The sequence below is a fragment of the Oryx dammah genome, unplaced genomic scaffold (genome assembly GCF_014754425.2).
Source record: "Oryx dammah isolate SB20612 unplaced genomic scaffold, SCBI_Odam_1.1 HiC_scaffold_11, whole genome shotgun sequence".
Lineage (NCBI taxonomy): Eukaryota > Metazoa > Chordata > Mammalia > Artiodactyla > Bovidae > Oryx > Oryx dammah.
The window spans coordinates 20,253,844-20,267,648 of NW_024070195.1; the positions used below are offsets into that span (position 1 = coordinate 20,253,844).

General features: G+C 46.2%; 4 protein-coding genes and 1 pseudogene across 4 annotated transcripts in view; 2 read left to right on the top strand and 3 right to left on the bottom strand.

The window, feature by feature from the left end:
• LOC120870473 overlaps window positions 1-13,805 on the top strand; it is a 60,879-nt gene that overhangs the window by 10,226 nt on the left and 36,848 nt on the right. The gene's annotated exons all lie outside the window — the stretch shown is intronic.
• Window positions 4,076-6,505, bottom strand: LOC120870409 (histone H3.1-like). Its single transcript, XM_040250072.1, has one exon. It carries the CDS (start codon window positions 5,173-5,175, stop codon window positions 4,678-4,680), a length of 498 nt encoding a protein of 165 aa, XP_040106006.1. The 5' UTR covers window positions 5,176-6,505; the 3' UTR covers window positions 4,076-4,677.
• LOC120870420 (histone H2A type 1-B) lies at window positions 4,724-6,440 on the bottom strand. Its single transcript, XM_040250083.1, has one exon. It carries the CDS (start codon window positions 6,395-6,397, stop codon window positions 6,005-6,007), a length of 393 nt encoding a protein of 130 aa, XP_040106017.1. The 5' UTR covers window positions 6,398-6,440; the 3' UTR covers window positions 4,724-6,004.
• On the bottom strand, window positions 12,495-12,898 carry LOC120870450 (histone H2B type 1-B). Its single transcript, XM_040250113.1, has one exon. The coding sequence runs from the start codon at window positions 12,873-12,875 to the stop codon at window positions 12,495-12,497; it is 381 nt and encodes a 126-aa protein (XP_040106047.1). The 5' UTR covers window positions 12,876-12,898.
• LOC120870429 lies at window positions 13,200-13,701 on the top strand (annotated as a pseudogene).

Below are 13,805 nucleotides of genomic sequence, written 5' to 3' on the forward strand. Positions count from 1 at the left end.
AGTTGCAAAAATTTGTATTAGGATTTACCACATATTTAGGGTCTATATGCAGTTGATGGTGATGAAGCAGCTAACCAAAGAGAGGAAGAAAACTGCCAGTAAAAGCCTTTTATCCCAATGCCAATTGACTGGAGCCATTGCCGTTAACCCTATGGCGAAAATGAAAGCTAAGAGCGCACAGCCAGAGAGGAGCAGAAGGTGACTGTGCCGGAGCATCACAGTGAAAGAACTAATATAGAGGACAGGAACAGCATAATTATCTTTTCCAGTGATTGACTCTTCCAATCCTTGGGTGGATTAGCAGGACTCAAAAGAACAGTGCTTGTCCTTTCTCCTCCTGAGGGTGACAAGCAGTGGGTTGTTTTGTCGGGGGGTCGCCTCCCAACATGGTTGCTCTTTGGTAGCTGCGCTGCCTTCACCCTGGAGTGATGGAGCAGCCTGTCTAAATGGACCTGGATTCCTAGACGAGCCTCTCGAGGAGTCGGGTACTGTTGCAGTTTTACAGGCTGGGTTCCTGGTTTCAGATCAATCAGGATGGGGGCATGATGTCTTACCAGACCCGGAGGATTCTTTTTGGCCCAGACCAGTGGGTACTCAGTCTCTAATTCAGGAGGAATGGTCTGCTCTTTTGGAAGGAAAGAGTACAGGAGCCATTCCTCTTCCTTCTTTTCAGCAAGAGCCATAATCAAGGAGGAGAGTCACTCTGGTAACTTTAGCTGGGCTGACCTGTGGCAGAAATGGAAACTTGGGCTCCCATTTTTGCAAGGACATCCCTTCCCATCAAAGGAACAGAGCAGTCTGGCAGGTAGAAGAATTCATGGATCATCTCATGGCCCTCTAATCAGCATCTTTGAGGACCACAGAAGGGCCTGCAGGTCTGAGTGCCTGTAGCCCTGATGATAGTGACTTCTCTTCCCGAGAAGGGGGCTATCTGCTGAATGAATGACCACCGAATGCTCAGCACCTGTGTCTACCATAAAGTCCACTGGATGGCCCCCTAGTTGAACTCTGACCATGGACTCTCAGGGGCCCAATTGAAGAGAGCCTGGTCCTCTCTAATGGGAGTCTGCTCTGCTAGGCTGATCAGATTATTGCTGGGTGGTTCAGGTTGATATCAGCTCGGTGGGGCTGCCCCTTTGGTTCTCTTTTTAGGGCAGTCAGGACATTCATTCTTCCAGTGTCCTTTTTCTTTACAATAGGCCCATTGATCACAGCTGAGAGGGCTTCTCCTCTTCGGATCTGGGCCCCTTGCCCTATGAGGTGGTCCTGTCGGGGGTGCAAGCTTTGACAGAGCAGCTGCCAGGAACGCAGCTTTCCATTCCATCCTCTTTTCTGCTTCACGACAGGCTGCTTGGTCATGGTTAACAAAGACTTTATTGGCAATCTCCAGCAATTTTGTGGCATTTTCGTCCATGAACCCTTCAAAGCTTTATAATTTTCTCCAGATGTCTAACTGGGCCTGTCCCATGAAAGTGGGATTTACCATCCGTTGGTTTTCTGGGGCCTCAGCGTCGAAGGTGAAGTCGCTAAGTCGTGTCCGACTCTTTGTGACCCCAAGGACTGTAGCTTACCAGGCTCCTCTGTCCATGGGATTTTCCAGGCAAGAGTACTGGAGTGGGTTGCCATTTCCTTCTCCAGAAGATCTTCCCTACCCAGGGATCGAACCCAGGTCTCCCACATGGTAGGCAGACGCTTTACACTCTGAATCGAAAGGAGTGAAAATCCAGAAGCCCTCACATAGTCTCTCATAGAAGTCTGCTTGGCTTTCATCTGGCTTTTGTATTACCTCTGTGGCTTAAGCCATGTTGGTGGGCTTTTTAGCCCCTGCTTTTACTTCCTGTAAGATGGCCAGTTGATACCTCTCCAGTCTATTTCTTCCTCCTTCAGTGTCCCAGCCGAGCTTGTCTTCCGGGAAGGTTTCTTCGTCCACTTGGCCCCCTAGGACATTGGCCTGGAACCATTTTCTAGCCTCTGTTAGGATACGTCGGCGCTCCTCCGTATTGAACAAGCGGCTGCCGGCAGTCTGCCCAGTGGGTCTGAAAAATGGACTCTAGGAGATCGATCAGCACTTGAGTCTTTTCAGAGTATGAGGGGGTGAAAAGCTTCCAGTTGAGAAGATCGGTCATGCAAAAAGGCTGGTAGTAGAAGACAGGTCCCCCCTCTTTGAGGGTTCCATCAGCCGCAAGGCGCTGTGGTGCCCAAGTGTCTCCTAAGTGCATTTCTAACACTGGGGTAGCTGGTCCCTGAGCTGATCGGAGGTGCCTGCTCATCAGTTCCGGGGTGCCTGGTCACGGGGACATGATAACCTCAGGATCATCAGAAGGAGGCGAAACAGACGGTGGTGGGCTATCTGGCAAATGTGGACCTTGGGCCACTTGAGGGGGAGCTGTTGGCACATAGGGTGGTGGCGCTATTGGTGGTGAGGCCTCAGCCTCTCCTTGGAAAATGGGTGGCTCTTTCTTCTGGTGTGGGGCCTTTCTTCTGGTTGGGCTACTAGGACCTTACACTTTCCCTTATTTGTGGCGCAGAACCAAACCCACAGAGGCCTCAACTGAGCAATTTTCAACCAACCATTGGTCAATTATGGGAACTGGTCTGGCTGGCCAAGATCTCCAGTTATGACTCAATACACTGCTCGGCCAGTGGGCACATCTAAGGTGCCCTCTGAGGGCCATCCGACCCCAAAGGAGGGCCACTCTAGGGTGCACAAAGTGCGCGATTTTCCAGAACTCAATATTACACCATAATCCCCAGAGAATCCTTCCTTACTATTTTTAACCATACACTCTAGTTTGAATTGCAACTACCCATTATGTGAGTTCCCACCCTGGAATGGTGTCCCACAACAAACAAAAATGCTTTCGCCAAGCTGATGGCTCCCTTTATGGGGACATTGGGTGCCTTTTAGCTATAGCAGGTCAGTATATAAACCCCTGTTTATCCTCCTCCTCTTGTCAGTATAATAAACCCCTCCCAGGCCCGCACTGAGGTACAATGTCCCATAGGACCTGACGCTACCCTGAGCCGTGTGAGGTCACCAAGAAACTGCAGGTTAGGACCCATTCAGCCTCCGTGGCTGTTCCCGTGGAGAACGGACACTCACACAGATAGACATACAGTGCTAGCACACCAGACACCTGATACGGAGACTTCCCTATCCTGGGCAGCACTCCATGCTCCGGGAGGCGATCAGTCTCCCCTTCCGCCTTCAAGGTGGGCCTGAACTCAGTCCTGGGTCCCCGGAGACACTCACCCCATCAGACGTCTGGCCCTGGTCCTGGCAAAAATTTTCTGAATCCTCCCCAAAAGTCTGCTCAAACGCGGCAGCGGCCTGCTACTACCGGCCCGACGAGTGTCAGGGTGCAGTGACATAACTGGTGGCGCGCCATCCTTCCCGTCGCGGGGGCCTGAGATAGCCGAGCTTCCGTCAGTTCTCGACAACGGTGGCACAAGGGGCCAGCACGGCTGTCGGTTTCCCGGCCAATGCACCAAAATGCTACAGCAGTGTTACAGCAGCTATTTGGCTCACAGGAAGACAAGCAACATGCACTCAGAGAATCAGAAAGTGTAAGTCGCTCAGTCGTGTCGGACTCTTTGCGACCCCACGGACTATACAGTCTATGGAATTCTCTAGGCCAGAATACTGGAGTGAGTAGCCTTTCCCTTCTCTGGGGTATCTTCCCAGCCCAGGGATCGAATCCAGGTCTCCCGCATTGCAGGCGGATTCATTACCAGCTGAGCCACAAGGGAAGCCCAAGAAAAGTGAAAGTCACCCAGTCGTGTCCGATTATTTGCAGCCCCATGGACTGTGTAGGATCAGGGCCAGAATTCTCCAGGCCAGAATATTGGAATAGGTCGTCGTTCCCTTTTCCAGGAGCATCTTTCCAATTCAGGTCTACCCGCATTGCAGGTGGATTCTTTACCAGCTGAACCACCAGGGAAGCCCAAGAATACTGGAGTGGGTATCCTACACCTGCTCCAGGGACCTTCCGGACCCAGGAATCGAACCGGGGTCGCCTGCATTACCTGCGGATTCTTTACCAACTGAACTACCAGGGAAACCCCAAAGGATCAGAAAAGACTGTTTATTTCACAGCAGTGAGGGCCTAGCGGAATCATATCCAAATGCAGAGCACCCAACTCAGGACTCAAGGTTTGCCTGTCTTCTATACAAGCTGTGGCAGGGGCGGGGTGGGGGCGGGGGCGCGGCGCGGAGCTTTCATACAAATGAGGTGTTTCTTAAGGGGAGCTAGGCAAGGAAGAACACGCGTCGTGTCCTGTTCTGTCAGGTCTGCAGCTTACACTATCTTCTTTCAGCGCCATCTCTGGCAGTTGGTTAACGCACAAACAAGCCAGGTTACACAAACCAAGGTGCTAAACCGAGCATTACATGGGGGATTTGTTAATTGCTTCTCAGATTCATAAACGAAACTACATAAAACTAGGCATGGAGTACTAACTGGAAGGCGAATACGGTTAGAACCTCTCTCACACAAATCCAGGCTTTACTTGGCTGCGGGAGTAGGGAGAGGACGGTGGGATGGAGTTCCGCTCTGCTCCAGCTGTGTAGGAGTACGGGTAATCCTAATCCTTTGTGGTACAACCCTTATTTGATGTTGTGGGTGGCTCTGAAAAGAGCCTTTGGGTTTAAAGGTGGCACTCAAATAGAAAACAAGTTTACGCCCTCTCCCCGCGGATGCGGCGGGCAAGCTGGATGTCCTTGGGCATGATGGTGACGCGCTTGGCGTGGATGGCACACAGGTTGGTGTCCTCGAAGAGCCCCACCAGGTAGGCCTCGCACGCCTCCTGCAGCGCCATCACCGCCGAGCTCTGGAAGCGCAAGTCGGTCTTGAAATCCTGAGCGATCTCGCGCACCAGCCGCTGGAACGGCAGCTTGCGGATCAGCAGCTCCGTGGACTTTTGGTAGCGGCGGATCTCGCGCAGAGCTACCGTGCCGGGCCGGTAGCGGTGCGGCTTCTTCACGCCGCCGGTGGCGGGAGCGCTCTTCCGGGCCGCTTTAGTGGCCAGCTGCTTGCGCGGCGCCTTGCCGCCAGTGGACTTGCGAGCAGTCTGCTTAGTGCGAGCCATGACAAACGACGAACGGGTGGCTACAGTTTCTCCAAACGCCAGCAAGAGGCAGGCAGCCGCCCTCCTTTTATACAGCCAGGCGAACATCTATTGGACCCGAGAACATTCAAAAATACCCGCGCCTTTCCCTGATTGGTCCATTTCTCTGCCTGGCTGCCCGGAAGAATCAAGAGCTGCTTTCCGGTTGGTGAACGAACCTGCCCTTTTACTATACCAACTCCAATGGCCTGACTTCAGTTTATTTACCCTTTCACTTCTAAAATATATACAGGAAAGTAATTACAAAGCAACACGGACACTACCGATGGATTATATATAAAGTACAATCACCAAAGATTATTTTGGAAGTGCTTAGAAAGAGTAGGTGGGCTATATCTAAAACGACATTTTCTCGGGTATAACACGAACATTGTGGACAACCAAGATGTTTTTGACGTGTCAATGATCTGTAACTTTCTCTCAATTGTTTCAGCATAAGATGTTTTTATAAAGTGGAAGCTAGATGCACAGTGTTTGGGTGTTACATTGGATTAACAAAAAATGTTTAAGAGTTCAGCACCTTTCACTAGTAAACTCTCTCTCCAGTGGGGAAAACGTCATACGTCACCGCTGGAATTAAGGAAATACTGTTTGACTAGAAACTGACTCAACTCAGTTTAACTAGCCAATTCAATCTCGTGATTTTTCTGTTAAAAATTCCTCGCAAACATTTTGATTGAGTTCTCCTCGGGTAAAATGAGGAAAACTCATTTCCTACTTGTGATTTTTGGTCTGATGTTACAACCTTCACATGGGCACAATTAAAAAGCATAACAGCTCTGTAAACGGAGAAAGTGGGTGGCTCTGAAAAGAGCCTTTGTATATATCGACTTTTCTGGGTAACTGAAAGTAAAAGTGCCGTGGGAACGTGAACACTTTACTTGCCCTTGGCCTTATGGTGGCTCTCGGTTTTCTTGGGCAGCAGCACCGCCTGGATGTTGGGCAGCACACCACCCTGAGCGATGGTCACACGGCCCAGGAGCTTGTTGAGCTCTTCGTCGTTGCGGATGGCCAGCTGCAGGTGGCGCGGGATGATGCGGGTCTTCTTGTTGTCCCGGGCCGCATTTCCCGCCAGCTCCAGGATCTCGGCCGTCAGATACTCCAGCACCGCTGCCAGATACACAGGCGCGCCGGCCCCGACACGCTCGGAGTAGTTGCCCTTCCGGAGCAAGCGGTGCACGCGGCCCACGGGAAACTGGAGCCCAGCCCGCGACGAGCGAGTTTTAGCTTTGGCGCGAGCCTTGCCACCCTGTTTACCACGACCTGACATAGCTCCTAAATTACGTAAAAAAAGATTTCAGGAGGAAAAACAGAGAATAAGTAAAATGAAAGCGAGAGAAGTATTTATACTAACTGAAGGTAGGCTTGTGCTATTCTCCCATTGGCTAACATTAATGAACCAATGGGAGACGAGAACCTGCATCCTTAATTTACATACAAGACTTCTGTCTATAACAAAAACTTTCTGAAAAAAGTACTAATAAAAGTCTATAGTAAATAGAAGTTAGTTGTACACTCTTCCCATTGGTTGCTATGTTGAACCTATGGGAAGTCGGAACCTGCATCCTTTATTTGCATACAAGGCTTTCTCACCCAGTCTGATGGACTTTTAATACTATTAATAATGGAGTTATTTGGTTTTCTCAAAACGACTGTTCTTAAAAGAAGCAGGAGTGGCTATTTTCATTGTTCTGAATTTTTAGCTATTGGAATTATGACTCAATTTTTAGAAAGGAATAAATTCAGAATAATTCGTAAAGATAATATTTAAGAGGTGAATATTAGTATGCTCAGTGTTTATCTCTTCTAACTCTTTTAACAGGGAAAACGAAAAGAAGAAATAATAGTGTTTTTATCTCGGCCCAAGACTTAACCTATCTGAACAGTAAAAAGTTCCATTTCATTCAACTTACCTATGAGGCCTTCCAGGATCACCTGGGAGGCATGTAGAGACCTGTCCTCATTTTAGAGAACGCGAAACAGACGCAGTTTATTTGCTTTGGCTAAATAACACTGAGTTGAATGGGACCAAGGATTCCAAACTCCTGGCTGGAAAACGATCATCATTCCCCAGTGCCACTCCCAACCTTCCCACCTTCCCTTTTTTTCTCACTTGGCTCCCACCCGCAGGACACTAATTACTGCAGAAAACCCCATCATCACGCATATCGTACTGGACTTCTTGCTGTTAAAGAACTAAAAACTGCAGCACGTAAGTCTCCGGACTCCTAAGAAATGAAAGAACAAACCACCCCCATAGCATATAAATACTCAAAATGAGATTACAGTATATACTGTAATACACTATATAAATATTAGTACAGAGTCTTTGGTCTTAAGCTCTCATGTCGAGGAACCTAAAATTGAAAAGTTGCCAAGTGAAATCTTGCCACTTTTTTCTTATAATGGTCCATGAAATAGAAATAGATGGGGCCCAGAAGGATGTGGATTATCATTTCAGGAATTTTCGAGGACTCGAGCCTCTAAGTCTACTAACTCCTAAGCAAGATGGTAAAAGGAACAGGAACCTGGTTAGAAAAAAATTGCTCTTAAACCAATTCTGTCAGAGAACCATGTTTTGATTCAGGCAACCAAGAAGAGTTTCTTTTTTACCTTCTCTCAAGTCTTATGACTACTATGACTTTTTCTCAGCAATATTCACTTCCTTTTTATTATTATCTTCACCATGGACAACAGCAATACATATCCGTAACACTGGCTCAGTGTCTGAAATGTTTCAAAACCCATAAGGGAGTTGTAAAAAGATAGATGCTACCTCAAAGACTTCATACTATTTTGAAAAGGATGGTGGAGAGGAGGCAGGGGGTTGTATACCTGAAGTTTAAGTAGTACAGCATAGTCGGCATCTAAAACGGAAGATTTCAAACAATAAATAAGAGCCCAGGGAGAAGAAAAATCACTGTGAATCAGAAGGATGAAGAGAACTTAAGAGAAGTATACATTCAGCATTTATTCACATATATTTGGTGAGCAGTGTTAAATGCCTGTGTTCTAGATGATGACATCGTGTGCCCTTGTGGTCTTGGAGAGGAAAAAAGAATCCTCTACCCTTCTAGGTTTTTCAAGCTGATCTAAGAATTAAACTGGTATGAGACTGATTTACAGGGAAAAGTCAAATTTAGTTTCATTTGGGGGTTGGATGAAATAAAAATTAGACCCAAGGACAAGTTACACAGTTGACGCTTGTTATGCTATCTCAGATTAGGGGTTAGGGGCTTGGGACTTCAAAGGGCAGTCCACAGGCAATTCACTGTAAAATGAAAAAAGACAAATGTTTTGTAAACAAATGTTTGCTGGGCCAAATAGAAAGAGTGAGACTCAGAAAAGAATTTTAATTATAATCGGCCATGTCTACAGTCCTAGTTCAAATTATACTGTAGTTACCTAGGGTGATAGCTACTTTCCTCAAACAGGTCTGCTTACAGCTATAGACAGCATGCTTTTAGTGATTATGATAACAAAAGCCACAGCAGCAAAGGTTAAAGTCACAGTTCCAACATGGTGGAAGACTTTGCCTCTTCCCTGTCACACTTCAATGAGTAAAGTTGGTAGCTCATTAGAATTAACTGGGGAGATGTATGAATTTTACTTTTGGCTTCTCATCATTCCTCTACTATAGTTTTGAAGGCTAGCCTGAAGTCCAGTCATATAACTTTTTTTTTTGGCTTGTTAAAGATCAGCCATGTATTTATTTGTACAGATGTCAGAAGGGCCTACCTTTGAGATTAGGAGGCCCAGGGTTTGGTTTGGGCTTGCATTTAATGGTATCAGTTCAGTTCAGTTGCTCAGTCGTGTCTGACTCTTTGTGACCCAATGGACAAAAGCATGCCAGGCCTCCCTGTCCATCACTAACTCCCAGAGTTTACACAAACTCATGTCCATTGAGTCAGTGACTCCACTCAACCATCTCATCCTCTGTTATCCCCTTCTTCTCCTGTCCCCAATCCCTCCCAGCATCAGAGTCTTTTCCAATGAGTTAGCTCTTCGCAACATGTGGCCAATGTATTGGAGTCAGTCCTTCCAGTGAACACCCAGGACTGATCTCCTTTAGGATGGACTGGTTGGATCTCCTTGTAGTCCAAGGGACTCTCAAGAGTCTTCTCCAACACCACAGTTCAAAAGCATCAATTCTTTGGTGCTCAGCTTTCTTTACAGTCCAACTCTCACATCCATACATGACCACAGGAAAAACCATAGCCTTGACTAGACGAACCTTTGTTGGCAAAGTAATGTCTCTGCTTTTCAATATGTGGTCTAGGTTGGTCATAACTTTCTTTCCAAGGACTAAGCGTCTTAATTTCTTGGCTGCAGTCACCATCTGCAGTGATTTTGGAGCCCCCCCAAAATAAAGTCAGCCATTGTTCCACTGTTTCCCCATCTATTTGCCATGAAGTGATGGGAATGGATGCCATGTTCTTAGTTTTCTGAATGTTGAATTTTCAGCCTACTTTTTCACTCTCTTCTTTCATATTCATCAAGATGCTCTTTAGTTTTTCTTGACTTTCTGCCATAAGGGTGGTGTCATCTGCATATCTGAGGTTATTGATATTTCTCCTGGCAATCTTGATTCCAGCTTGTGCTTCTTCCAGCCCAGCATTTCTCATGATGTACTCTGCATAGAAGTTAAATAAGCAGGGTGATAATATACAGCCTTGACATACTCCTTTTACTATTGGGAACCAATCTGTTGTTCCATGTCCAGTTCTAACTGTTGCTTCCTGATCTGCATACAGGTTTCTCAAGAGGCAGGTCAGGTGTTCTGGTATTCCCTTCTCTCTCAGAATTTTCCACAGTTTATTGTGATCCACACAGTCAAAGGCTTTGGCATAGTCAATAAAGCAGAAATAGATGTTTTTCTGGAACTCTCTTCCTTTTTCCATGATCCAGTGGGTGTTGGCAGTTTGATCTCTGGTTCTCTGCCTTTTCTGAATCCAGCTTGAACATCAGGAAGTTCACGGTTCACGTATTGCTGAAGCCTGGCTTGGAGAATATTGAGCATTACTTTACTAGCATGTGAGATGAGTGCAATTGTGCAGTAGTTTGAGCATTCTTTGGCATTGCCTTTCTTTGGGCTTGGAATGAAAACTGACCTTTTCCAGTCCTGTGGCCACTGCTGAGTTTTCCAAATTTACTGGCCTATTGAGTGCAGCACTTTCACAGCATCATCTTTTAGGATTTGAAATAGTTCATCTGAAATTCCATCACCTCCACTAGCATTGTTCATAGTGATGCTTCCTAAGGCCCATTTGACTTCACATTCCAGGATGTCTGGCTCTAGGTGAGTGATCACACCTTCGTGATTATCTGGGTCGTGAAGATCTTTTTTGTACAGTTCTTCTGTGTATTCTTGCCACCTCTTCTTAATATCTTCTGCTTCTGTTAGGTCCCTACCATTTCTGTCCTTTATTGAGCCCATCTTTGCATGAAATGTTTCCTTAATATCTCTAATGATCTTGAAGAGTTCTCTAGTCTTTCCCATTCTATTATTTTCCTCTATTTCTTTGCACTGATCACTGAGGAAGGCTTTCTTATCTATCCTTGCTATTCTTTGGAACTCTGCATTCAAATGGGTATATCTTTCCTTTTCTCCTTTGCTTTTCACTTCTCTTCTTTTCACAGCTATTTGTAAGCCCTCCTCAGACAGCCATTTTGCTTTTTTGCATTTCTTTTTCTTGGGGATGGTCTTGCTTCTACAGTGTCATGAACCTCCATCCATAGTTCATCAGGCACTCTATCAGATCTAGTCCCTTAAATCTATTTCTCACTTCCAGTGCATAATCATAAAAGATTTGATTTAGGTCATACCTGAATGGTCTAGTGGTTTTCCCTACTTTCTTCAATTTAAGTCTGAATTTGGCAATAAGGAGTTCATGATCTGAGCCACAGTCAGCTCCTGGTCTTGTTTTTGCTGACTGTATACAGTTCTGTAAAATATCAACTATAAGGAAGAAAGGAAGGGGCAAGGAGAAGGAAGATAGACGCAAGCAAGCAGGCAAATAACTTCTACCCCAGGAGATAATTTTGAAGAGGCTGAGATTATATTACCACCAAGATCTCATCCCTTCCAGAGAGCAATTCTGAAACTGCAGCTTGAGTTCAATCTTTCTTTCTTTTCCCCCCAGAGATGAGGGGAGGGGGTTACAATCTAAAAACCAAGAATTTTACCTTCTAAGACAAGCTTCTCTTTCATGACTATGTTTTATGTATGCTGAGACAGGGAAGTCTTCCCATATAGCAGTAACCTAAATTGTGTGGGATCTCGGAAAAGTTCATTTAACTTCAAAATTTTAAAGTGGTCTTTTTGAGAAATTCTACTTCGAGTTTTTATTTCCTTATCCAAACACGCTGATGTATGTCACCTAAATATGGTGCTCATAAACCAAAGAAAAGACTTTCCCCTACCTTTTTAATATGCAGTCAACCGCTGACTATTCGTGGCTCTTCCCCTCATCCAGCCCCACTGATTCCTTTTCCACAACCAAGGCCCTTCCTATCAGGATTATTTGGGGAGTAGTATGTTCTTTTAAAAAATTTCCCAAGAAAAATTAGCACAACTTCCTCTCCACCTAGGGCCCTCCTAGTCTGCAAATGAGGTGACACCAGATGGGGAAGTCAGGAAATTCAAACCATTTTCCCCTCCTCGAATTGGGAGTGCCACACTTTCAACCCCTTCTTAGTGCCATCCCAGGAAGGTAAATGATCCAGGAAACTGGAACCAAGATATCAGGAATGCAAGAAAAATGGAAACGGCTTTACATTGGTTGTTTCCATCACTATGTAATTATAATGAAAAATTAGAAAATCTCATTTCAACCATGTGCAGAGTTTGAGTTAATACCTTATAAAAGTGTCCGCGGTTTACTAAGGAACGACAGGTGATTTTGCTTAGTTTCCCCAATAACAGGGAGAAAACCCCACTGATTTGCCTTCCCCGCAACCTACCCTGAAAAGGCAACCTGCATAAAGGTGTCCTGAGGATCAGGACACTGAAATCCCCCCAACCACTTCCTTACCCGGGAGGAAAATTCTAATCACCACCAAAAATTTTATGAGGCCTCGAGAAGAGTGAGCATTTCCAAGCATCTGGATGCTTAGTCCATGGGAAACGGGAAAATGTGTCTTTTGGGGAATGTCTCTTTAATGCCAAGAGGCCTTTCAAGTAGCTAGAGGTTCTGGCTCCAAAATTGCTTCAAACTATTAACTCCACTAGAGTAGATGTAGATGCTTAAATCTAATCAATAGGACAGAATTGCATTTACCGCGCGAGAAAACGGCAGTTACAGTCTTTCTTCGATAAAGTGGGTGGCTCTGAAAAGAGCCTTTGGATTAACTGCCTATGCAGGCACTCATTTGGAGCTGGTATATTTAGTGACGGCCTTGGTACCCTCAGAGACAGCATGCTTGGCCAGCTCCCCGGGCAGCAGCAGGCGCACGGCCGTCTGGATCTCCCTGGATGTGATAGTCGAGCGCTTGTTGTAATGCGCCAGGCGTGACGCCTCGCCCGCGATGCGCTCGAAAATGTCGTTCACAAAGGAGTTCATGATACCCATGGCCTTAGATGAGATACCAGTATCTGGATGGACCTGCTTCAGAACCTTGTACACATAAATAGAGTAGCTCTCTTTACGACTGCGCTTGCGTTTTTTGCCATCTTTCTTCTGTGCCTTAGTGATGGCTTTCTTAGAGCCTTTTTTAGGAGCCGGAGCAGATTTAGACGGCTCAGGCATTGTTTTGCCGTCGAAACGTTAGGCGGTAGCCTCCGCGATTAAGCTAAGCAGCGTGAGTTTAAAAACCATTTATTTATAGTGCTTCAATGTAAATGAGGAATGAAGAATTCTCATTTTGATTGGGTAAGATCAGTACAGTTTCACTAAGGTCTGGAGGGAGGGGTTTATGCAAATAAGGGATACACATTTTCTCTTTCTACTGGATAGAAAAGTATCGAACTTTTGACCAATAGGAGACCTAACTGGCGCATCCCTCTACTGTCTGTTAGAAAAATATCCCCCCCTCTCCGCCCCCGCCTTGGTCGTCCAGCGTTTTTTTTTTTTTCCTGCTCACCGGTTTTGCTGTTCAGTTTTACAAAGTAACTATGTCTGGATGTGGTAAACAAGAAGGCAAAACTCGAGCTAAAGCCAAAACTCGGTCTTCCCGGGCTGGTTTACAATTTCTAGTAGGGGGAGTGCACCGCCTGCTCCGCAAGGGCAACTATACCGAGCGGGTTGGAGCCGGCGCTCTGGTGTACTTGGCGGCGGTGCTGGAGTACCTGACGGCCGAGATTCTGGAGCTGGCGGCGACGCGGCCCGGGACAAGAAGAAGGCCAGCATCATCTCGCGTCACCTGCAGTTGGCTAACCGCAACGACGAGGAGCTGAACAAGCTGCTGGGCAAAGTCACCATCGCTCAGGGCGGCGTCCTGCCCAACATCCAGGCGGTGCTGCTGCCCAAGACCGAGAGTCACCACAAGGCGAAGGGGAGGTAAAGCCTAGACAAAAGAAGAAACTCTTTAATAAACTATTTAAAGGCTCTTTTCACAGCCATCCACATTTTCATTGAAAAAAAAAAAAAAAAAGCTGGTAGCCAGGTTATGCTGCGTAGGTGATTGTTTGTAAAAAGATGAATGACATTAAAACAAAGACTCTGGAAATGTTCTCACAA

Bases quoted from the DNA above. Each gene is read 5' to 3' on its own strand.
- LOC120870450 (XM_040250113.1), bottom strand. From the start codon at position 12,875: ATGCCTGAGCCGTCTAAATCTGCTCCGGCTCCTAAAAAAGGCTCTAAG.
- LOC120870420 (XM_040250083.1), bottom strand. From the start codon at position 6,397: ATGTCAGGTCGTGGTAAACAGGGTGGCAAGGCTCGCGCCAAAGCTAAA.
- LOC120870409 (XM_040250072.1), bottom strand. From the start codon at position 5,175: ATGTTCGCCTGGCTGTATAAAAGGAGGGCGGCTGCCTGCCTCTTGCTG.